Raw genomic sequence first — 22709 nt, 5'->3', positions numbered from 1 at the left:
CTCTGTGTCAAATCAATGTCCTGCTATTAACAAACTGCATATCACACGCTGGTCTCCATGCTCAGACTATGGGCTGATTCAGACAATCCAGCCAATCGTGGCTTGCTGGATTGTGAACGTGGTGGAAAGGGGCACTAAGCTCCTATGTCCCCTCGTCTCCTTCCCTCGTGTACCCACTGCAAGGAAGGAATCCTGGTTACTTAAGCCTCAATTCCATGTGTCCTCTGAACCAAGGTATTAAACTGAGATCTGATCTTGGTTTCATATATTGCTTTATAAACCACAGTTAAACCACAGATCCTGGGTTTTGCCAACATGTGGAGCTGTGGTTTCACTAACCAGGATGTTTGCATCACTGCTCTGCACTGAAAAGAAAAGGAAAGGGCAAGTGTGTGGGTTCAACACCCCTTCCCACTGTGTTCATAATCCATCAAACCATGATTTATTGAATCGTTGGAACCAAGCCACTCTTGACTTCCCTTCCTGTCTAGATGACACTGAAGGAGGCTTACATTTGGCTGAAACTTTGTAGCCTCCCAGTGGGGGTGGGTGGCCATCAGCTGCATCAAAGCCTGCGGACACTAGCACCACGTCCGGTGAGAATTCATGTGCAATCGGCATCACAACTGTCCTGCAAAAGGAAAAACAAAACCAAGCTTAGGTAACATCTTAGATACAGTGCTACTGCAGTTAATGCTCCCATCTTCAACTTTTGGTAGAAATCATAGCATTGCCTGGTTGTAATAGTGGTCCAGAATTCTGCATCAAAATAAATAAATAAATCTGCAATGGAAACTCAATATGCAAGCTAAGTGGGATGTACATAAGTTTACTTAATATTTACTTCTTGGTTTTGAACACAATTTGATTAGGGGAGGCAGAGTTTGTGTGTGGAAATTGGACGTGTACAGTCAGGGTTGAACATATTCTGCAGAAGCACAGAAAAGACACAGAATCCAGTATTACACACAGAACTTAATTTCCTGAGAAATGCAGCTGTCATTTTAAAAACAACAGGCAACAGTTGCTTCTCCTCCTTTTCCACCTGCTTAGTCATGGAACAAGGTGAGCAGTACATTGCCCCTACCATAAGCTCCTTAGCATCATGCATAGTTTGGCCCTTATTCTGTCACCTCTCTGGCTTCCACAATCTCAGTAGACATTGCCTCTATATTTTCAAGCATATTGGTATAACCAGAAGGATTAGAAACTTGGTTTTCTTCTTTTCTTTTCTTTTGAGGACTAAGATGTTCAGGAAGTCAAATAATGTGCCCAGTACTATATGTCTTACCCCTTTTCTGAATTCCCATAAAACCATGGCAGATACATAACAGGATTGTACATAATCCTGTTCCCCCTTTTCTTTTTCCAATCCTTTCATGTGTTTCAAAATGGTCCTGCACAGCCACCGTTTCCTCTCCTCAAGCAGTTCCTCGGCTTTCTATTGTATGCCTTGCTTTCTAGAACCATTTCCATACAGTCTCTTCTGGAAGAAAACAATCCGGAGCCCACATTTCCATGAAGAGGCTATTCTCCAGCACCCCCCAGGAAAGCAAGGGAGCGGGTGGGCTTGGATCGATTCCCAGCAACGCCAAGGGTAAGCTGGCTGAGCCTCGAGTTCCTTGTGAGATGGCCCAGTGTGCAAACCTTTCCCAGCCCTCTTACAGAGAGCCCGATCGGCCCGCAATCTTGCCCACTGGGACGAGACTCCCAGCTTTCTCAAAGGCCCATCCATCAGCTGGGTCATGCTTGGCAAGAGACTCAAAGAGGCACGATATCCGTAGGGCCTGGGAGCAGCATTTCTGTGTGCAGCAAGGGGCGGGGGGAGAACTATTTATAGAGCCCTTTTAAGCACAATCAAAGCACATGTGCTGGGCAGCTGTGGGAGGGTGGCCTTTTGCCAAAGCCCAAGCTTGGCACGTCCTGGGTTTGCGATTCCAAGCTGGGGGTTCTGCCAAGCGTTGTCAACCTCATTCATGGGGCCTAAGCCCTGGGGTGGGGAACTGGTTCTGGCCACGTGGCAGGATGAAGTTTTAAGGATCCCCTTCTCACAGTGTCTTTGCAGCCCAGGAGGTTGCCAGCGTGCAGCTCCTTCCTGTGTTGTGAAGGTAGCCAAGAGTGGGTGTAGCAAACTCCCTAAGACAAGGGTTCTCAAACTTGGGTCCCCAGATGCTACTGAACTACAACTCCCATCATTCCCAGCCACAATAGCCAATGGCCACTTTGAGCAGGGATGGTGGGAGTTGTAGTCCAACATCCGGTGACCCAAGTTAGAGCCCCTGGGCAGAGACCAAGCTACACATCAGGAATCCTGTTTTGCCTCTGCCATGAACTCACTAAGTGGCCTTACGCAAGCCACACTTTCTCAGCTTCAGCCTCCCTCCCATCTGCAACATGGGGATAATAATAGTGACCTACTTTACAGGATTGTTGTTAGTTATATAAACAGCGTAATGTATGGGAAGTGCTTTTTTTGAACACCCTACAACAGAGGTGCAGATCCTCCCCAAGCATCTGAGGAGTCACCCCTCATAATGAACTCTCTTCCAAAACACATTTTCCTCCCCCGCCCAAAAGTATTTAAGTGAGGAGTTCCTCCTCAAACTTTCCCCTCTGTCTGCCCCCGTGCTTTACAAGAGCTATAAACATGTTAAGGATTATGATGATGTGGGAAGCCCCCCAGCCCTCCCAGAAACTGGGTAATGCTGGTGTGGGGAGGAGCCACAACAGAGGCTCCTCCTCCAGGTCCTTTGGCTTCTGATATCACTTTTAAAGTGTGGGAAGGAGCCAAGATGCAGGAGCTCCCATGCCACAAAACAACATGCGAAAAGGGCCCAAAGGCTAAGCAGAACTTTGGGCCCTGTCTTGAGATTCTGTAGCTTTCCAGATAGTTTCCTAGGAATGCTGGAAGGGAGCCCTCAGACTGTCAGCAGAGGTGCGTGCGCATGCAACTCTTGACCATCCACGAAATGGAGATTTACAGCCTGATCCTACATTTAGTCATGTTTACTGGGAAGTAAGTCCCACTAGATTCAACAAGACTCACTGCCAACTATACACATTCAGAATTACAGCCTTCAGCATCTCCCCTGACTCTGAAGTTCTCCCCTGCTCCCAGTTCTACTACATCATGAAAACAACAAGCCAAGAAAACTAGGAATGTTTGCATTCCTTTAGATAATATTCCTACACATACACCAAAAGTAAACACATTAAAATACTTCAAGTTGCAGAGCTAAACGACAGATTTAAGCTTTGGTCCCACTCTGTTCTGAACTAGGCATCTCCTGTTTAACTTGGACTATAGTGAGCAAAACTCTACAGCTGAAATCCTAATTCATGAACCACCAGTGCTTTTAATGAAGTGCTGGTGCTTCACACAAGCTGCTCCTGTCTTCCAAACTCACGCAGGAGTGTCTCTGTAATTTTCATCAATCTCCCCCATCCTGGAAGTGCACCCTGCAACCCAGAAGTGGGTCCTTGAGGGTTGCGCAGACTTCAAAGACCCACTTCCACATCTCAGGGAATACTTTCAGGGGTGGGGAAATCAGTAAAAATTGCCCACCCACCCCCCCGGCACAAGCAGCGGAGCACTACTAGTATGCGGCACAGGCTGCACTGACTTTGTTAGTCAGGATGTGAGCCTAGAATTCTAATCGTGATCAGAGATTATTGGAATCCTTCTGAGTTTTTTAAAAAATTCTAACACCACTTTGCAAGGAAGATCTACCCCTGCAGTAAGCCCTACAAGAACTAGCAGAGGAACTAAGATCTTGCAAGGAGCAGATCAGGTCCTTAAGAAGCTTATTTTCGTTTGGTTTGCAGAGAAGGACCTGGCTTGCAAAATGCTCTAGTCCCTTGTACCTTCTTAAACTCACTCACTCACTCTCTCTCTCTCCCCCTCCCCCACCAAATGTAAACTCCTCAGGGCTGTCTTTGGGTTATGCTGTTCTTTAAAGCCCACGTATACTGCCAGGCAGGGTAACGGGCAGGCAAAGGCTCTTGACAGCTCTTTGCACAACCCCATGGAGATTAAGATAAACAGATAAATTCAGGCTGATGATTTAGCCCCGCTGGAAGTTTAACAAAGCCTGCAGGGTGACTAGGAAGGGGAGCTTTCCAAAGCACAACAGAATCTAAGCCTCATTTCTTCCCGGCATAACTGAAGAGTTATGACGATTCCATAGTCTCGGCTAGTATTAGAAAAAATGAGCTGTATGGGAAGGGGATGGCCTACCGGAAAGCAGCCAAGTACTCTGGGTCCCCCATGGGAGGGTCGAAGCCGCCTGCCCAAGCAATGTTGACAGTGAAGCCTTCACCAGCACCGGAGCCCACCTGAAAGAGTAAAAACAGGAGCTCTTTAGACAGGGTGCTCTTCCAATCCTGCCCAGCTCCAAGAAGGCAGTTTCCACAGGGGGATTCTGGTCTTCAAGCCATGCCAAGAGCATTCAGCTTTTGTAATGCGAGAAGCATCCATACCTAGCGCAGCTGAAGTGCTGCAGAGCCGCCATACTGGATTTCCTGATGTCCAAGATAAAATACTCAGGGAACCCAGAAAATCTGATATATGGTCATGGTGGATATATGGACTGCCCACCATAACAGGAAAACAGCAGCACAAACAATTTAACTTGCAGATGCTGGTCTTAAATCAGCTTTTATGTCTCCTGCTCCCGTGCAATCATATCACAAGGGCTTGCATAATGCATGTCCAAATGTGAACATTTTCACATTCTTTGAAACAGAACAATTTGAGAAATGTCCTTGGATGGGAGAAACTGAGAAGAGAGCCCAGGAGCTGCGCTTTGCCGTGACAAGAATGGTGATCAGTGACAGATCACATGCCTCTTTAAGATTCCCGAACAGTTCAGAGAATATATTTTTTTAAAAAACCAAAAACATATGCGTCCATCAGACAATTGGAACTAAACAGTCACATTTCTAGAAAAGTCTGTCATCTCTCTTTGGAAAGGCCAGTTCCCAACATTCTGTCACATGCTAGCGTGACCAAGAAACAGAACTCAGGATGGGGCTATGCAGACAGCAGCAGGCTTGATTCTCAGTGGCAGGGGAAAAGTCTGTTTCTTATACCAGTGATGTCCCCAAGCACCCCTTCTGTTTCTCCTAACGACTGCCAGTCACTCTTATGGGGGGGGGAAGCACCACACATGGGTATACCGCTGAGGTGAGTTTTTACTGCTATTTTACTGCACTCCCTCGGACCTCAGAATTCTGGAAAGCGCATATTGGAGCTATGTATTCCTCCATGGAATTACTGCACAGGCACAGAAGACCCAGTTGTGAGGAAATATGGATCACCTCAGAGATCCTACTTTCCACCCTAAGAGCAGGAGATCTTGTCCTTACTGATCGGTGTCCCACAATGTGTTATACTGCCCCTGCCCCACCAGATTCTTGCAATACGGAGGCCTTCCCTCCCTTCCTCTTTCCCCGGCCACACTGTGCATAGGAATAACAGCCATTTTTCTAGTTTACATTCAAGATGGCTGTTCCCTACATTGCTTGCTACTGCATGAAGCCACATTCCCAGGTTCAACTCAAGAAGATGCTAGAGACAAAATGGGTTTCAAAGACATTTGTGAAAACACCCTAGTGAGCCTTGTCTGAAAAACGAATGTGTGTACATTTTAAAAACATATTAGTGTGCCTTTCCAAACAGAGACTCAAGATAATGTACAGTACAGGGATTAAAATAAAAGGTTCAGAGTATTTAAAACTGGTGATAAGAAATAAACTAAATAATTGTAATGGTAAGGAACTGCAGGGTATCCAGAAATCTTTCACAGCAATATTTCAAAATGCTTGGGTAAACAAAATGGTTTTCACAAAATTCCATCATTAACAAGATGACTTGGTAGGCCTTTGACCAGGATGATTCCAAAACTGCTGGGCCACCACTGAGAAGGCCTTATCCCAGCATCACAAGACCTAATTTTCCTCAAAGGATGGGACCTGGGGCCAGGCCTCCTCAAGGATTTCCGGGCCTGGGAAGGTTTGTATGGGATACAACTGATCACAGTGGCACCACCTTGGCTGTCATCTAAATTCAGGCGCAAGGGTGTTGCACAAACAAGAACCATTCTCAACAGGAAGTGGTCAGCTGTAACTTTTTGAAACACACCTGTATGATATAATACATCAAACATATTTACAGAGGATTAGTGACTACTTTCCCTCACCCTCTTCATACAGGAGTACACAGACCACACTCTGCCCTGCCAAAAATGAGGACCCTACTGTACACTGCAGGGAAGACTGGGGCTCACCTCCGAATGTGTGTGTGGCTGATATGGCAGAGTCTTTTGGGAATTCCAGAGAAGCATGGAAGCTCACAATACCATCCCTGCACCCATCATTTCATTACCATGAATAGAAGCCAAACAAGATCTGTGGCATGACTGAAGCACAACCCACATTAGCTATTAACAAACAGCCCTTGCTTCTGAGGCCTTGTGAATGTGTGTACTTTTGATCTTGACAACGGTTTGGCTTTAGAACGAAAGATACAAGCACCACCACCCATCCCCCCGGCAAGCTTGACTGCCTGTGGGGCAGCCCCCAGGATTTCACCAACTACGTGTGCACAAGCTGCTATCACTACTGGACGATATGGGAGAGGAGTGGAATTTGGCACAAAGGGCTGGGAGAATGGTATATTCTTTAGTGGTAATGAGGGGAAAAGGGGCTGTGGGTGGGGGGCAAGATCATTTCTGGCATGCTGCTGTCCTTCCAGATGATGTCACATATGCTAGCTGGGCAAGAGAGAGAGATCTGTGTCAGAGGCTCTGAGAACTCCGCTCCGGCCCTCCATTTCAGCAGGGCTTCAAAATAAGACAGTGGGGCAGATGAAGTGGGGAGGGGAAACAGCTCATAAAGGAGTGGGGGGGGGAGCCTTCAAATGAGATGCCACAGTCTCACAGGGATCCGCGCAGCATCATAAACAACCCCTCGGCTCCTTTGATATCTCCTGCTCAGAGGGGAAGATGAGAACCAGATGGGAGCCAACTCTAGCTCTGGCCACTCTCAGCGCTAAGCCCCTTTGAAAGCAGGTTGTAAAATATGATGGATCTGAAACGACAAAGGGTTCGGCCGATTCTCCCCACCCTCCCTGTTAGGAAACCTCACCATCTCCTGCTAGTGCTGGGAGTTCTCCAGCTTTAGCAGAATGAGTCTCCCCCGAGTGCTTTAACAAGCGATTCAAAGGCGGCATTTTTGCTCCTAATGTGTGTTTAAAAAAACACACACAAAAAAAACTTGTGAATATGGTGGACATGGTATGTTAATGCAGGAAATGGTCATTTTAAAATCCAGATGATAGATACATTTCCAAGGACTATCTATACTGTATCGCACTTTGGACAGAAAAGCCTGCAACTGCTTGAGTTGGCATCCACAGATTCCACTTGAAGGACACAGCAGCTGGCAATATATTTACAACCCAACTTCTAAAGGAAGGAACAGTTATCCATTAGGTTAGAATTAAAATCTGACCTAAGTACTACAGAAAGATGGGCTGTGCAGGAAAGTTTAAGGACTGGAAAGATGACTGAGAGGAAAGTCCTAAAAGGTCGAGGACTTGGCCAGAGATCCCAGAGGCAGGATGGCTGAAAAAGAGAGGCAGAGGAAGTAGTAGATACCTGAGGGGAGGGCAGACGAAACAGAGAGATGCTGGGGGACTGTGAACTTAGGAGACAAAGGAGCATGGGGTTGCCAAGTCTAGCCTCTGAGAGGGCTCTTGTGTCTTTGAGAGTTGCCTAGAAAGGAACATTTTATGGATACACCTACTGAGACAGCGTCTCACCTAAGGCCACACAGCAAATGCACAGCTAAGTTCAAATTTGAATCCAGGCCTCTGAAGACACACCTGCTCTCTCCACCGGACCACACAGGCTGTCACATGCATCCCTCCAGTTTGAGACCCCTCCTATCTCTTACCCATTCTCCTCACATCCCCCAAAGTGCCTGTCCCTCTAGGGGAACATCAGGGATTCACTGAACATGCGTTCACCTCATCGGCTGCTCCACTTCCAGGGAAGAAATTGCCGTCATCGTGGCGATGCAGAGAGAGATAGAGAATGTTTGGGTCCCTGTAGAACACTTGCTGTGTTCCATTACCATGGTGAACATCCTGAGAAAAAAGGAGAGCAAAGTGAGGCTGAGGGAATCCATGAGGCCTACTAGAGGGTGTGAAGGCCTCAGTCACCTATCACCCATGTGTCTCTGGCCCCATTAGCCAAAATATGTATGCCCTATATTTCTGCAAAGATCATGAGGAACCAGCTTCCACTCCAAGGAGGGGAGGATGGCAATTCTGGAAGAAAGGACTCACCCAGTCTACAATAAGGATCTTGCTGATTTTCCCCTTTTGCTGGAGCTGCCTGGCTGCAATGGCCACCGAGTTGAAGAAACAAAAGCCCCTGCCCAGGAAGGAATGAAAAGAAGGTGGTCAGAACCCAAAACAGGCAATGCTCTTAACCATCCCCCCCCCGATAATACGAGACATCCAGACCATGTGTACACTGCGGTGTGCATGGAATGCACTGTCCCTCCCTCCTGCAAAGATCAGCCTTACAATATGCACACAAGGGAGCCAATCCCTATGTGCTACAGAGAGATACAAGGGGGAGTGACGGGTGGGATGTGTTTGCGCCATTCTGTCTATGCACCTCATTAGGACTCAGCAAGGGTGCACATGGGTATGTGTTTGGGGTTTCCCCACAAAGGGAGGATTGCTTTCTACTGATGACTTGCCAAAGTCCGGGCTCAAAACTCTTCACAAAGCATTTTGTATCAGGATGAGCTTTGGAGGGGTCTTGGGTAAGGACCACTTCATAGATTCATGTGATCACTTCATGGCTGCAGCCATAAAGGGGTGACTTGAATGTCTGAATGAGCTACTAGGGGTCAAACACCACAGACAAATCTTTTGCATTAGAGTTGAGTGCAATGTTTTTCATTGCAGTTACTTCACACATTAAGCTAAGCACCAATCAAGGATTGAGAACGAAGCAATGAAAATACAGTGATGAATATACATGTCTGAACTGGTGCTAGGACTTGGGTCGGAGAATATCTCAATAACCATTTTATTTTGTCCGATTTCGATAGATCAACTATTAACTTAGAATTTTAATCCCATCTTGCTGCAGAAAGGGAGGGAAAGTTGTGTGGGCACTGGCTAACTTAATGGCTTCTCTTATCTTGCACTGAAGAGCAACTGTGGGCAGCGGTGGGTGGGGGGGTGGAACTGTCACCACGACTCATTCAGTCCTATTCTTATCCTGGCCTGCAGCTGTTAAACTTGGCTTTTTGGAAAGCACCTGAGTCTTGTTTACTCTGGGAGCGACTGCTCTTCCCTAGTAGGAAAAAGCAGCCACTCCCAGAGTAAACAAAATTCAGCTGCCTTCCCCAACACACCATAGCTGCTAGTCAGGATGAGAATGGGGCAGGCTGGACAACAGTTGCAGCCTCCTCCTTTACCTCCTTAGCCACAAGGCAAAGTGAGCAGTTAAGTTGACAGCACCTGTGAGCCTTCCTTTCCCCTTCCTGTTTGTTCTGCATACTCTCCCTCCCCACCCTCCACCATGTGTTTTAGAATCTTACAGAAGGGGAGGATTTGGATACAAGAGGTGTGAATTTGACCTGCGACAGGTTAGAGAGCCAGGCCATCATCTCAAACTATGCCTGGACTGTGATGGGAATGACGCAAAGGCTAGACCTCTGATGTGATGGGCTTCCAGCACGACATCCCCACCAGGAAGTTGTGTTGTAACCCAGGAAGGAGAGCACATAGTGCCCTTACATGGCTGTTGAAGGGTCCGCGTGGTGTCCCGGAGGTCGTACAACGGCAAAGCCATTCTGCAGGAATGAAAACAAACCAAAAAGACTGTGTGAGCAGTGTGATGAATAGCATGGCGGCATTTCTGTAGTTATTAATCTCGGAGACTGACATTCTGACTGCCAAAGTGCACACATAAAGAGCGACTGTGAAGGCACAGCTCATGCGCAACTCCTCCAGTTCCTCTATCTGCACAGGGTTGTGCAAGTGGGAACAATGTCCCCATCTGTCCATGCTCTGGAGGTGATGTGGAAGAGAGGAAACACACCGCTGATCCTCAGTGATGTGCTCCTCTCTTCTAGATTGTTTCTGGAGTGTGGGGAGAGTTCACCCACTAGCACAACAGTGTGCGCATAGAGGGACGGGGGGAGTTGTGCACAAACCCCCGTTGTGCCCCCTCAGTCCCTCTTTATGTATATGCTTTAGTAGTCAGGATGTGAGGCTGCGTCTACAGTGCTTAAAATAAATTAAGTGCTTCACACTTAAGAAGCCCCTAGATCTAACAATAATATTAGACACTGGATTAAGTCATCAACAATTCAGTGGCTTTTGAGTTATACTTGTTTTGAATCATGTCTCCATATATGTGCTAATAAAAAACTGAGTCATTAGACACTTCCCCCTTTGCTTGCTTTGTTTTAATTCACCCCCACCCCATCGTATTTTGTCCTGCTTTTGAGGTCAAAGGTGGCCCTTAAAGTGGCATGCAATAAAGAATAAATAAATAAATATCCATGCAACAAATAATAAACAAATAAATATGTTTTAGAGAGGTTGTTACTGTGCTCTCTGTGTGTGTATACATGCGTGCACATGTACACACACACACACACACGATCTATCTATCCATACATACTATATACAAGTGTTAAAGGGAGGACATTACATTTTAGAGGAAGTCTGTCGTAAGGAGGAACTGAAAGTGGCCAAATTCCATACTTTGCAAATGATGAGCAAAAGCGGGGCTCTCCTTAAACTGAAGAGTTTTAGATATATCTCTTAAAATATGTATATGTTGCCTCTATGGATGCCATTTGGGGCAATATTTTTGATCACAAGCGATTATTCCTCAGGAGTGACTGTATCTCTCCAGCTAACTCCACTCACAGGATCAACGGCTTTATAAACAATTTATTTATTTATATTAAAATATATAGGCTGCATTTCAACTGAAAAAGAACCCTTAAGGTGGCATGCAGCAAAGAATAAATATCTAACAAAAATCTATCAATACTATCACAAACCCCCCCAATAAAGCTTTATTTAACAGAAGTGGCAAAATTTTAAGTAGTGCAAAAGTAGGAACAACAATTAATAACCACCAATCAATCTCATCAATATCATACATAGATCAGAAGGAAAACTTGACCAATCCTGAAGGCACGTCTGGAATGAACGGCCTTTGCTACACATCATGGGATCAGCAAGGAAGGGGCCAGATGAGTCTCCCAGAGAAAGAAGTTCTAGAGTTTGGGTGCCGCAACTGAGAAGGCCCTGATCTGCAACCCTACCAACCTCAACTTTGAAGGTGGTGGGGTATAGAGCAGGACTTCCCCTGAACGCGTAAGGGATGGGTAAGGTTATGCAGGAGCAGGAAGTTCCGCAAATAAATGCTGAAATGGGCCTGTGCACTAGGTATGCATGCCAAAGGCACAAATCCCTTTGCTTTCCCCACCGCTCTCCACAGGCGACTGCCTTGCTGGTGTCAATAACAGAGCCATAGTTCTTAGGAGGTATAAAAAGAAATCACAAGTGCTCTTAAAATGTGCACTGTTTTTGTGAGGAAGGTGGGTCTTCATCTTGAATATACCCAAGTATGGGCCTTTAAATCTTGCTGAAAAACTTGCCACTCCTGGCCCCTGAAATGGTGTGTCTGTCCTGCTCACCTCTCTTGCAGTTTGAGGAGGCTTACAAAAGTAATTAAAGCCATCACTGAAAACCAAACTAAACATCCAAAACAATAACAGCAGCAGAATCATGGAAGAACAACTTCATACCAACAGACTGATAGCCAAACAAGGGTTAAAACTGGGACTATACCGTCATTCCTTGCCAACTGTGCGTTTCCCAACTCGCGGTTTTGAGTATCAACGACTGGGAAATTGTGGCAGGTCTTGCCAGCCGTGACATGAGTATCTGTGGTTTGGTGAGATTTTTTTTTTCCAATGGAGGGGGGGATCTGTGATTTTGGGGAGTCAGGGAGTCATTTCTGGGGGTCAGGGGTCACTTTGGGGGGTCCCCTTCACCCCTCTTACTGACTCCTGGTGATTTGGAGGGATTCCCCCCCCCTATTTTTTAACTGTATTTTTCAGTCTTTCTGCAACCGTGATTCCCCTAATCCCGTTTGCCATTGATTTCAATGGCTGGTCTAATGCAAATTCGCCAACCGTGAGATTTTTCTGGAACAGAACCCTCACAGTTCGCGAGGGATGACTGTAGTTGAAAGGAGGGGGAAGTTTTGCAAATATTTTTGGCAGCACCAAAAACCACCTCCTTTTTTGTGAACTTTTAGGGACTCATTCAAAAAGCGTTATATTCACACTTGCACAATGATGGAACTCGCTGGGGTCACTCATGCACCTAAACCAAATAGCAACTGCCTGATTTTCATTTGGCTTCATTTTACTCTCATTAGCCAAAACTCATTGGCTACATAATGCTGTGACATCATCTAATCCACTATGTGCTCCCTGATTGGCTGGGATTACTCTATGAAGAAGTATAAAATGGAGCTGAAAAATAAAATGGTGCCAAAGATGGGGTGAGAGAAGGGAAGTGACTTGTAGTGAACAGATTTAGAAAAAGTGACCATTAAGCACCCCTGTCCCCCAGGGGAACGGAATTTATTTATTTAATTTATTTATTCGATTTTGATACTGCCCTTCCAAAAATGGCTCAGGGCGGTTTACACAGAGAAATAATAAATAAATAAGATGGATCCCTGTCCCCAAAGGGCTTACAATCTAAAAAAAAACATAAGATAAGACACCAGCGACAGTCACTGGAGGTACTATGCTGGGGGTGGATAGGGCCAGTTACTCTCCTCCTGCTAAATAAAGAGAATCACCATGTAAAAAGGTACCTCCTTTGCCAAGTTAGCAGGGGTAACTGCTAACTCGGCTTCTGGATGTCCCCAGAAGCTGAATATTCAGCCCAAAAGTCATAAGGGGTGAGCATTTTCTGCTGCCTCATTAAAACTCAACCCCTAGTTCAGCTGCTAATTGCCTAAGGAAATGAATGGACCTTTCCCCATCCATCAAAGAGGACCATTGCTACACCCTCTTTACATCCTGTGTCAAAGTCTTGGGACCACTATTGAAAGGACACCCCCTTCATCTCAGCTGCAGTTCTGACTCTGGAAAATACAGTCTGAGCAGGGCCCAACTCAAATAATTTAACAATTTTTCACCATGAAAATGGTGGAAATATTCCATCCTGTTTCCAGACATGAGTTTGTTCACCACCAAAACAAATCTAAGCCTAGCTCCAGGAAATTCTAATCATGCTAATCAGAATCGGCAATGCAAATCACATCTATTGCTACTAGGGGTGTGCACAAATAACGAATTTGGGGTTCGGTTCGAATTTGGACCAAATTCAAACCAAACCTATAGTCCGTGAACAGGTTCAGTTGAACCAACTGGCTGGTCCATTCAACTGAATTGGTTCAGGATTGAGGGGCTATGCTTGTAAATGAATCTGGTTGCTGGAGGGAGCTCTGCATGTTTAGGCTGTGCCGGCGGGGTGGGGTGGGGAGCTTCGAGGAGAGGCAGCTGTGGCCAGGCTTATAAGAACCTTAATCTACTTTTAAAGGTGCCCTTTCACCACCTCCTTGGCTGCCTTTAGAAGACTTTTCAAGGATTCTCCCACCCCTTGTAAAGGAACCCTTTTTACAAGCACAGCCCCTCAATCCCGAACTGTTCCACCACAGACTGGGCTCGGTTCGTTAATGGACTAAACCGCCTCCGATCCAGTTCACAATCAAACCATTGAACCAGCCTGGATCGAGGCAAACTGGTTAGGGATCGAACAGTTCATGCACACCTCTGATTGTTACACATCTGTTGAGTTGTGCATAAGTTATTAAGAATTCAGTTTTATAAAATAATGTGGAACTTTTGATGAGTGAAGCAGAGATAGAAGGAAGGGAGCGGGGAAGGCATGGCATAGTACTTTGATTACTGAGTGGAAAGTAGGGAGAACCAAAATAAAGCCCACAAGCTCCAATCCCTGATTCCCCTCATCTTAATCCAAATTATGCTCCTCCTCGACTTCTAAAAATCATAGCCAAGGGGGCCAAGCCTCCTCTGATCCACCTGTAATTTGAGCACTGCTATGGAGAGATTTTTCTACAATTTTCCTGCAACTATGAGGTCTAGTGACATGCTTCTAAGAAAGAAAGAAAGAAAAAAGAAAGACGACCCTGACAACAAAGAATTTACCCAGCCAGTCTAGGTATCTGTGAAATGTATCTCCATACTTTTGTCTCCTCCAAGCTACTTCCACCAGTGTTGTTCTCTGCTGCCACTCAGACCAAAAGGCTTTGCCTGAATTTCACAGCCATAATAATGTGACATCTAAATATCAGCCTTCACTCTACGTGTCGGCTGTTCACCATGTGTATCTCTCTGCAGTCACACATGTGGCCTGCACAAATACATTCCCATATGTGTGACTCCGTGCAGTCCATGAAGAATAACCTCTGAGATTCATTTGCCCTCTGGGGCCGGGAAGCCAATGGACATCTTTTCCTCTACATATATCTGGCAGGTAAGAGCCTGCAATGATGCTCCCATATCTCCAGAAGACACAATAGTGATTTAACTGTATGAATCAGGGAAAGGGATAGGTAGCCACGAGGGACATATATTCACCGCCTATTGTGCACTATAGGCATTTAAAGAAACTGCCTTCATGTCCAAGGACACCATCTTACACCCCATGAGGGCTAGAAACTTTTTTGTGAGCAAAAAAAGAACCATTAGCTGAGGGTGAAGCCACAAGGTCATTCACGTGACAGATGGGGAGAAGGCAGAAGCCTACCTGCCTTCCCTCACATGACCCATTTTGCTCCTGGGCTCTGCCGTGCAGCACACCCACACAATCCATGCTGTGGTGAGCCCAATGGTAATTGGGGGTGGGGGAGGGGAAGCAAGCCGAGGCGCTGGGTATCACACATGCACCTCATGGGAAGCACCAGGTAGTAGCACCACCCGACCTGGGTAGGGCTGGTTGTGAGAACAACCTCTACATGTTACATAAGGCAAGTACAGGAGCATGGGAGAATCAGTAGGTGGGAGAGGGTGCCTAATCCTTCTCTCTGCCCACTTCAAACATGGTCCTAGTTTATTTATATAATTCTATCCTAGCTGCACTGACCAGGAGGACTTAAGGAGCAGAGACATTTGGGTCGGAAGAATTGGTGTGTTTGTGTGTACTGGGGTGGGAGGAGGAGGAGGGGGTTAAGCACCCCTTTCTCCCACCAAATCCTCCCTGAAGGTTTCTCTCACCCCGGATACTCCTGTTACCTCAGCAAACATGGGTTCGGGAGCAGATCTTTGCTGCGATCACAGGTCGTTCCGTCCTGCGATTCTCAGAAACCAGAAGTTAAGGCAGCAGTTCCTCCATGCACCATCATGGACAAAAAAAATATCCTGCCTTAATACCACCTCTTACCTTGAGTTGCCTACTGGCCACCTTGAAGGCCAATTCGGTGACACTGCCGGCTGCCCAACGTGCCGCATTGCTGGAGTGCAGCTCATTCCATATAGTGTCACTGTCCACCTGGGCACAGGAGGAGACAAACTGAGGTTAGCTCATGCTGCATTTGATAGGCGGTCCTGCAGATAACATCTCTATGCACTGCCACTGGTCCCCCAAAATATAATCGCGCACACAGAAAGGAAAGGGATGGAAGGCTACAGAGTCAGTGGGAAAGCCACTGGTCAGAGCATTAGTCATGGACCTAGAGTCACACCTGAGCTCAGCCAGGTCTCACTGGTCTTAGACAAGTCCTTGTCTTTCACACTCAGTTCTCCATTTCTAAAATATAAATATGTAAGGATCCACCTCACAGGGTTGTTGTAAGGGAGAATCAGACAGCACTTTGCATGCTACAAGTGCTATTCAACGCTCAACGATGATAAGCTGGCCAGAAGGCAGCATTGCCCCCAATTAGGCAACGTTTTGTGGGGCCCCCACGAACTCAGCACCAACCCCATGCTCCAGTGGTGCTCTGAAACCCGCCTGGCACATCCCCCCTTAGGCAACCTGGGTTGGGAATAAGCAGGGGCAGGAAGAACCCATTCTTTTTACCTTCTTGATTCTATTTGATTTTTCAAAAACAAACATCTTGGTTTGATCAGGATCACGTCATCGGCAAAGTAAGAGCCGGAAAACCTCAGAGATTCTCTTCTGATCAACTCCATGTGTGAGCAGAACCCCCCTTCTGCCTTACTGCTCCAGGCGCGCGCGCTCGCTCTCCCTCTCTTTCTCTCCGGGTGCAGGGGAGGGGGAAGAGAGGCACCGAGGCCCATCGGTAAGGACCAGGGAAGAAAAAGGGATGAAGGGAGAGAGAGCAGGAGACAGAGAGCAAGAGGTTAAGAGAAGGAGAACAGGGATGGGCTGGGAGGCAGCATCCTGGAAAAGAGAGCGAGAAAAAAAAAGAAAAAGAAAAGAAAGGCACGCAAGAAGGCGATGAACGAAAGTGAACATGGCAGAGAGTCCAGAGGGGAGGGATACAAGAGAGAGAGGAGGAGGGAGGAGGGAGATCCCCCAAGCTAATCACATTTGCACACCAGAGGCAACGTGTCTCCAGAGCTAAGCCAAAGTTCAGTCTGGCACTTCTCTCCAAAGCTGAGCTGTTCTTCACCTCAGTCCTGAGAAATGATGGATGACCTCATGGACCACCACCTTCTGATGTCAGGAAGAAGATGTCAGGCAGACAGCTAGGCTAGAACCTGTCTCTCTGGCATGCTAATTTTCTGTGTAGAGGGATTTGTGCTTTTTGGTAGAAAGGAATATTCAGTCATGTGATTCTCCATCTGCAGTCTGAAGTGGTACAGCCCAGGAAGAGTGAGAACTAAGCCCCAGAGATAAGCTGTTAAGGCTGGACAAAATGGTACACTGGAGAGGCCAGTTTGACCACTTGCCTAGGTTTGGGCTGAACCACTCTTCTGCTTTGGTTGAACCAGATTTTTTAAAACCAAGGTTCAACTAAAACATTTGGGAAGGATTCCTAAATCTTATAGCTATTGACCGCATCTGGAGGTTGTGAAATAGATTTTGGAATGGCCTTATTCTGCATGTACAGAGGCATCCAGTGTGTTGCTGTGTGATCCAGAATCTCACAGGCTTCACAAAACGCAGAAGAACTCTGAGTATGGCAAACACTAGTGTGGCCTAGGAGCTTCCTGAATTGTACTCTACCTGCCCACAGATTGTGCCAAGTGGCAGATCTGATCTAGAAACCATTTTACCCCTGCTGGAAGTACAACTTCCAGGGCCAATTCCAGCTGAGGTGGAATTCATTGGAGTCCCTAGGCTTGTCTGCAGCAATTCAACTTTTCCAAGCCTGAACTAGACCACTGGCTACCCCAGTTAGATACAGATAGACCACTGAGGGATTGAAGGGCTGCAATTCTCCTTGTGGCCCACACCTTTAAAATTATTTCCCCATGGATTCCTGTTAAAAGTTTCTCCCACTTCCTGCAAGCCCAGCACAAAAGCGGATTTCAAAATAAAGGGCCCATGGCTGTTTGGAGGGATGTCTTCGACAGGAGCAGGCCTGCCATCCAAAGGAGGTGCTTACCCCAACTCCACCGCAGGGCAACATGACAAACATCCGCTGAGACAGGATTCCTGCAACAGAGGAAAAGGAGAAGGTGACCAGGCTGTGTGGCTGAGTGCAGGAGATCACTGATGTTCACAGCAATATTACAAAATGGAAACCAGTCGAAATGTTGAGGCTTCCCCCAAGGAATCTTGATAACTCTAGGCCTGAGACAGTCATGGGGATCTTAATTCTCAGCTGCACAGAAGATAAAGCTACTATCAGTAGCAGCTTTATGTTCTGTGCAGTAGAGTACTCATGCTGCAGTTAACTTTGGCAACTGTGATGTAACCCTTAGGTCTCTTACTTCGACCATTTGTTATTTGATCGAGACAGCAACTAAGAGGTAAAATGTGGAGGGACATCTCCTGGCTGTGCTGAGCCCTAGAGTGCCGCTAATATTGGAGAGAGGCCGTTTTTGAAGGATGCAGCCCATGAAACATCCATTTGAGTGTTATCTCCACACTCCAGAGGAGATGACAGTCTTCTGTCCAGAGGCCCTTGGGGGCATGGTGCCAGTGCCAATTCTCCACTTATGTCTTTAATCTCTCCATGCACCCCTTATGATATGGATGAAAGGGCGGGGGGTACCAAATCCAGAGAGAGAGAGAGAGAGAGAGAGAGAGAGAGAGAGAGAGAGAGAGAGAGAGAGAGAGAGAGAGAGAGAGACCGACCTGGTATGGCCTCTGGACAGAAGACTGTCATCTCCTCTGGAGTGTGGAGATAACACTCAAATGGATGTTTCATGGGCTGCATCCTTCAAAAACGGCCTCTCTCCAATATTAGCGGCACTCTAGGGCTCAACACAGCCAGGAGATGTCCCTCCACATTTTACCTCTTAGTTGCTGTCTCGATCGAATAACAAATGGTTGAGCCCCAGGCATCTGTCCATCTGCTAATGATGAGCCCACAGAAGGCAAATAATCAATGGGGCATATCTGAAGGGGTTCAGTAGGTGGCAGCAGGGGAATTGGGAGGGGGAATATATTCTACCTCCCTGCCACATACATGCAAACGAGTTGGGAAGTCTTTGCCAACAGAGGTACCCTTCCTTCTTCACCTTGGACGGTGGCTAAGAGGCAATGCTGCATTAGTTCCTACCTGCAAGTTTCCCATTGTCCAGCTTCAGGCGGCTGAGGGGGTTAGTGCCGTAGAGCAATACATGGCGTTCGGTGTGAACAGACTGCAACTCCTCCAAAGTGGCCTTGCGTCCCCGGAGACACTGGCAGAGAGACAAAGACAGCATGAGCCCGAGGGGCAAACCAGAGTGTGAGGCCTGCCTTGGTTGTTGCAGGAAGCTGTAATGGTCAGACATTTGTGACTATTCCAAGAAGCAGGAGGAGACATGTGGCAGTCTCCTGCTTAAAATTAAAGAGATTTGTTTAAAGGCATCGGAGAACGGCGTTAGAGAGTCCAAACAAATGCTAGTATGAAATATGTTAGCTTTATATTTCAACACTTTAAAGGTTTTACAAATTTCCCCTTCCCCTTGAAACCAAATATACTATTCCACCGTTCAGAGTACTTAGTTTCATACGTCATGTCACAGTTGGTCCAGGGCCGCAGTTTGAAGCATCCAGCACCAGAGTCTATTAAGGTGCTTGCGTGGCAAACCTCCTGCTTCTCACAGCTGTTCCGCCCCTCACTGGTCTCCGGATGATCCACCAAAGTGCCCGCTCTTCACTTATCCAAATCATTCCTTTCTTCCCTTCTCCACCTTCTTCTCCTACCATGCTCAACTGCCTTTATCCCAACATTCCACACCCCTTGGCAACAGTGGCTTAGCCCTAGATGCCTCAACTCTTCCTCTGACATCAGCCACAGATGATGGGGGTCTTCATGCCATGTCCCTAGGGAGATGGCAGCACCTGTAGTGCTCAGAGCTCAATGGAGCAGGGTCTCGGCCTAGCTTCTGGGCTATTTTATAGCACCCTGGCTATCCTACGGTAGGAGTCTGGGTTCCCCCACTAATTGCTCTCCTCCTGAGGAAACCAGCCATGAAGCAAGGCAAGGGCACCATTAAGAGTGCCAGAGTGGAAGACAGACAGACACAGGGACAAAGTCTACTAGGAAATTCTCCCATAGTGAGAGCTACGCAAGAGCAATGAACCAAATACGATGGCCAACCCTGCTCTCTATCTCCACCACCCACCTCCTCATCTCCGTGGTCCTTGTGAATTCCTGCTCTTTCTTCTCCACCTGCTAGCCTGCCACCAACCTTTGCTGGCCATTGTGCTGGCTTTGTGGCACAGAGAAAACACACTACAATTGTCTAGCAACTACAGAACAGAGTAACCAACCATACTTGTTTCTGAACTGGGAAATATGTACTACCGTTTCTGGGCAGCCACATTTCTCTCTCTGCCCATCTCCTGAAATGGTAAAATGGCCCATAAGTCCATTGTATAGCAGCTGTCACACACACACAAATCTATACAGAGTTCTAATTGTTCCAAAATAAAATACTTCATAAACGTCTCATGATGTGTGAATACTTTCATGAAATACACATCTGTCCAGCATCTGCAAAATGGGTGTCTTCAGAAAATGTGGCATTGACTTACAGTGAAGGATTTACAGTGTATGAGAATGTTTGTTGTGCAATGAGTCAACAACCTTTGAATTAACAAGGTCATTCTGCAACACTCAAAATTATTTTATGTGCACACTGGAGAACAAACATTTAACAGTGGAAATATGCATTGTTTTGAAGTGCATCCTTAGTCACTGACTGGCATACACGTGACGGGGAGGAGAGGGCCATTAGCCAGTGCAGATTTGGGGGAAAAATACAAATGCTCTTAGGGAACAAGGGGCCCTGCTGTACTGTGAGCGCCTCTGTATGGTGAGTGGGCTTTCTCCTTGCCTCTTGAGTTGCAAAAAAGCAGTTCTTACACGTTGGGCTCAGACAGCTTTTTCATCCTATCTCTGTGTCCTATTTTCCCCTGCCTCCTACAGCAAGGTTTCTTAACCTTGGGCCCCCAGATGTTGTTGGACTACAACTCCCAGAATCCCCAGCCACAAAGGCCGTGTTTGGGGATTCTGGGAGTTGTAGTCCAACAACATCTGGGGGCCCAAGGTTAAGATACCCTGTCCTACAGCATATTCTCTCTCTCTCTAGCAATCAATCAATCAAGGAGGATGGAAATCAAAGAGGATGAAGGCAGATTCAGGAAGGGATATAGTCTTGGCTGCTCAACTGTTGCCCTATTCTGTAAAGCTTAAACTCAGTAAAAAAGAACAAGTTTTTAAAATGGGGAGCTATCTATACAATACAGGTGAAACTCAGAAAATTAGAATATCGTGCAAAAGTCCATTAATTTCAGTAATGCAAATTAAAAGGTGAAACTGATATATGAGACAGACGCATTACATGCAAAGCGAGATAAGTCAAGCCTTAATTTGTTATAATTGTGATGATCATGGCGTATAGCTCATGAAAACCCCAAATCCACAATCCCAGAAAATTAGAATATTACATGGAACCAAGAAGACAAGGATTGTAGAATAGAACAATATCGGACCTCTGAAAAGTATAAGCATGCATATGTATTCAGTACTTGGTTTGGGCCCCTTTTGCAGCAATTACTGCCTCAATGCAGTGTGGCATGGATGCTATCAGCCTGTGGCACTGATGAGGTGTTATGGAAGACCAGGATGCTTCATTAGCGGCCTTCAGCTCTTCTGCATTGTTTGGTCTCGTGTCTCTCATCCTTCTCTTGGCAATGCCCCATAGATTCTCTATGGGGTCAGGTCAGGTGAGTTTGCTGGCCAATCAAGCACAGTACACTGTATACTTTTCAGAGGTCCGATATTGTTCTATTCTACAATCTTTGTCTTCTTGATTTCATGTAATATTCTAATTTTCTGGGATTGTGGATTTGGGGTTTTCATGAGCTGTACGCCATGATCATCACAATTATAACAAATTAAGGCTGGACTTATCTCGCTTTGCATGTAATGCGTCTGTCTCATATATCAGTTTCACCTTTTAATTTGCATTACTGAAATTAATGGACTTTTGCACGATATTCTAATTTTCCGAGTTTCACCTGTAGATATAAACTGGTTAAACAGTCAAGCCTTAGAAGTGTCATTCTGTGGGGGTGGGGAAAGGGAATTATTAGAAAATTTTCAGCACCCACACCAAATTTGAAAGAGCAATAGTCTTGTTCCTAGCTGTAAGAAAACCTCTACTACTGCTCCTTTTAGCTGCCACCTTCCTTTTTTCTTATTGTTGTTTTAAGTCCAAGATTTCCAAATGTAACTGGAAAATCAGAACCAAGGAAGCAGAATCCACTATGAAAAGCTAAGCCAAAGCAAGCCTATCTCCCCTTCTCTAAAGAATTCATTCAGAATCCAGAAACTGGATTTCTTGGTTGCATTTTTGTTTTGTAAAATGTTGACTCTCCCGTGATATACATGGTCTGCCTATGGTTTTCTGGAAATGTTTTCATCATTGTTCTTGGCCTGCACTGCCCCCTACCTCACACTGGCTGCGTAGGCCACGTTCCTGAAGGCGGGACCAGATGCTCTGGATGCGGCCTGCATGTTCAGGGTGATTGCTGTTGTCGCCACACGAGCACTGGTGTTTCAGCATGACGGAGTCATAGACAATCCCTGCAATGAGGACAAATGGCATCCAAGTCATTCACAAAACCCTAGCTTTCTCTGGGCCTGGTTAACACACATAGGGACATAAAGAATTACAGCCTTTTCAGTCACCTTAAGTGGCGCAGCATGGAAAGGCTTGACTAACAAGCAGAAGGTTGCCAGTTCGGATCCCCACTGGCACTATATCAGGCAGCAGCGATATAGGAAGATGCGGAAAGGCATCATCTCACACTGCGTGGGAGGAGGTAATGGCAAACACCTCCTGTATTCTACCAAAGAAAACCACAGGGCTCTGTGGGCGCCAGGAGCTGAAATCGACTTGACAGCACACTTTATCTTTATAGCCTTTTCAGGGCTGTACTACTTCAGATTGCAGGCGGGGAATTGAATATTTGAATGTTTGTT

The 22709-nt window shown here is 46.4% G+C and overlaps 1 protein-coding gene across 8 annotated transcripts in view; it reads right to left on the bottom strand.

The window, feature by feature from the left end:
• Nucleotides 1–22709, bottom strand: part of HDAC7 (histone deacetylase 7) — a 248207-nt gene that overhangs the window by 4632 nt on the left and 220866 nt on the right. For 7 of the 8 annotated variants that reach the window (XM_053297649.1, XM_053297653.1, XM_053297648.1 and 4 more), the window contains 9 exons: nt 22177–22310; nt 18792–18912; nt 17670–17719; nt 15536–15643; nt 9824–9879; nt 8351–8438; nt 8030–8149; nt 4238–4335; nt 513–631 (listed from right to left, as the gene is read on the bottom strand). In XM_053297649.1, coding sequence (XP_053153624.1) covers nt 513–631; nt 4238–4335; nt 8030–8149; nt 8351–8438; nt 9824–9879; nt 15536–15643; nt 17670–17719; nt 18792–18912; nt 22177–22310 — 894 coding nt within the window. Of the gene's footprint in view, nt 1–512; nt 632–4237; nt 4336–7956; nt 8150–8350; nt 8439–9823; nt 9880–15535; nt 15644–17669; nt 17720–18791; nt 18913–22176; nt 22311–22709 lie in introns of those variants that run through there. The other variant, XM_053297656.1, reaches the window with a different exon arrangement.

The sequence above is a fragment of the Hemicordylus capensis genome, chromosome 2, assembly GCF_027244095.1.
Source record: "Hemicordylus capensis ecotype Gifberg chromosome 2, rHemCap1.1.pri, whole genome shotgun sequence".
NCBI classification, from domain to species: domain Eukaryota; kingdom Metazoa; phylum Chordata; class Lepidosauria; order Squamata; family Cordylidae; genus Hemicordylus; species Hemicordylus capensis.
This window is presented reverse-complemented; position numbering and strand designations above follow the sequence as displayed.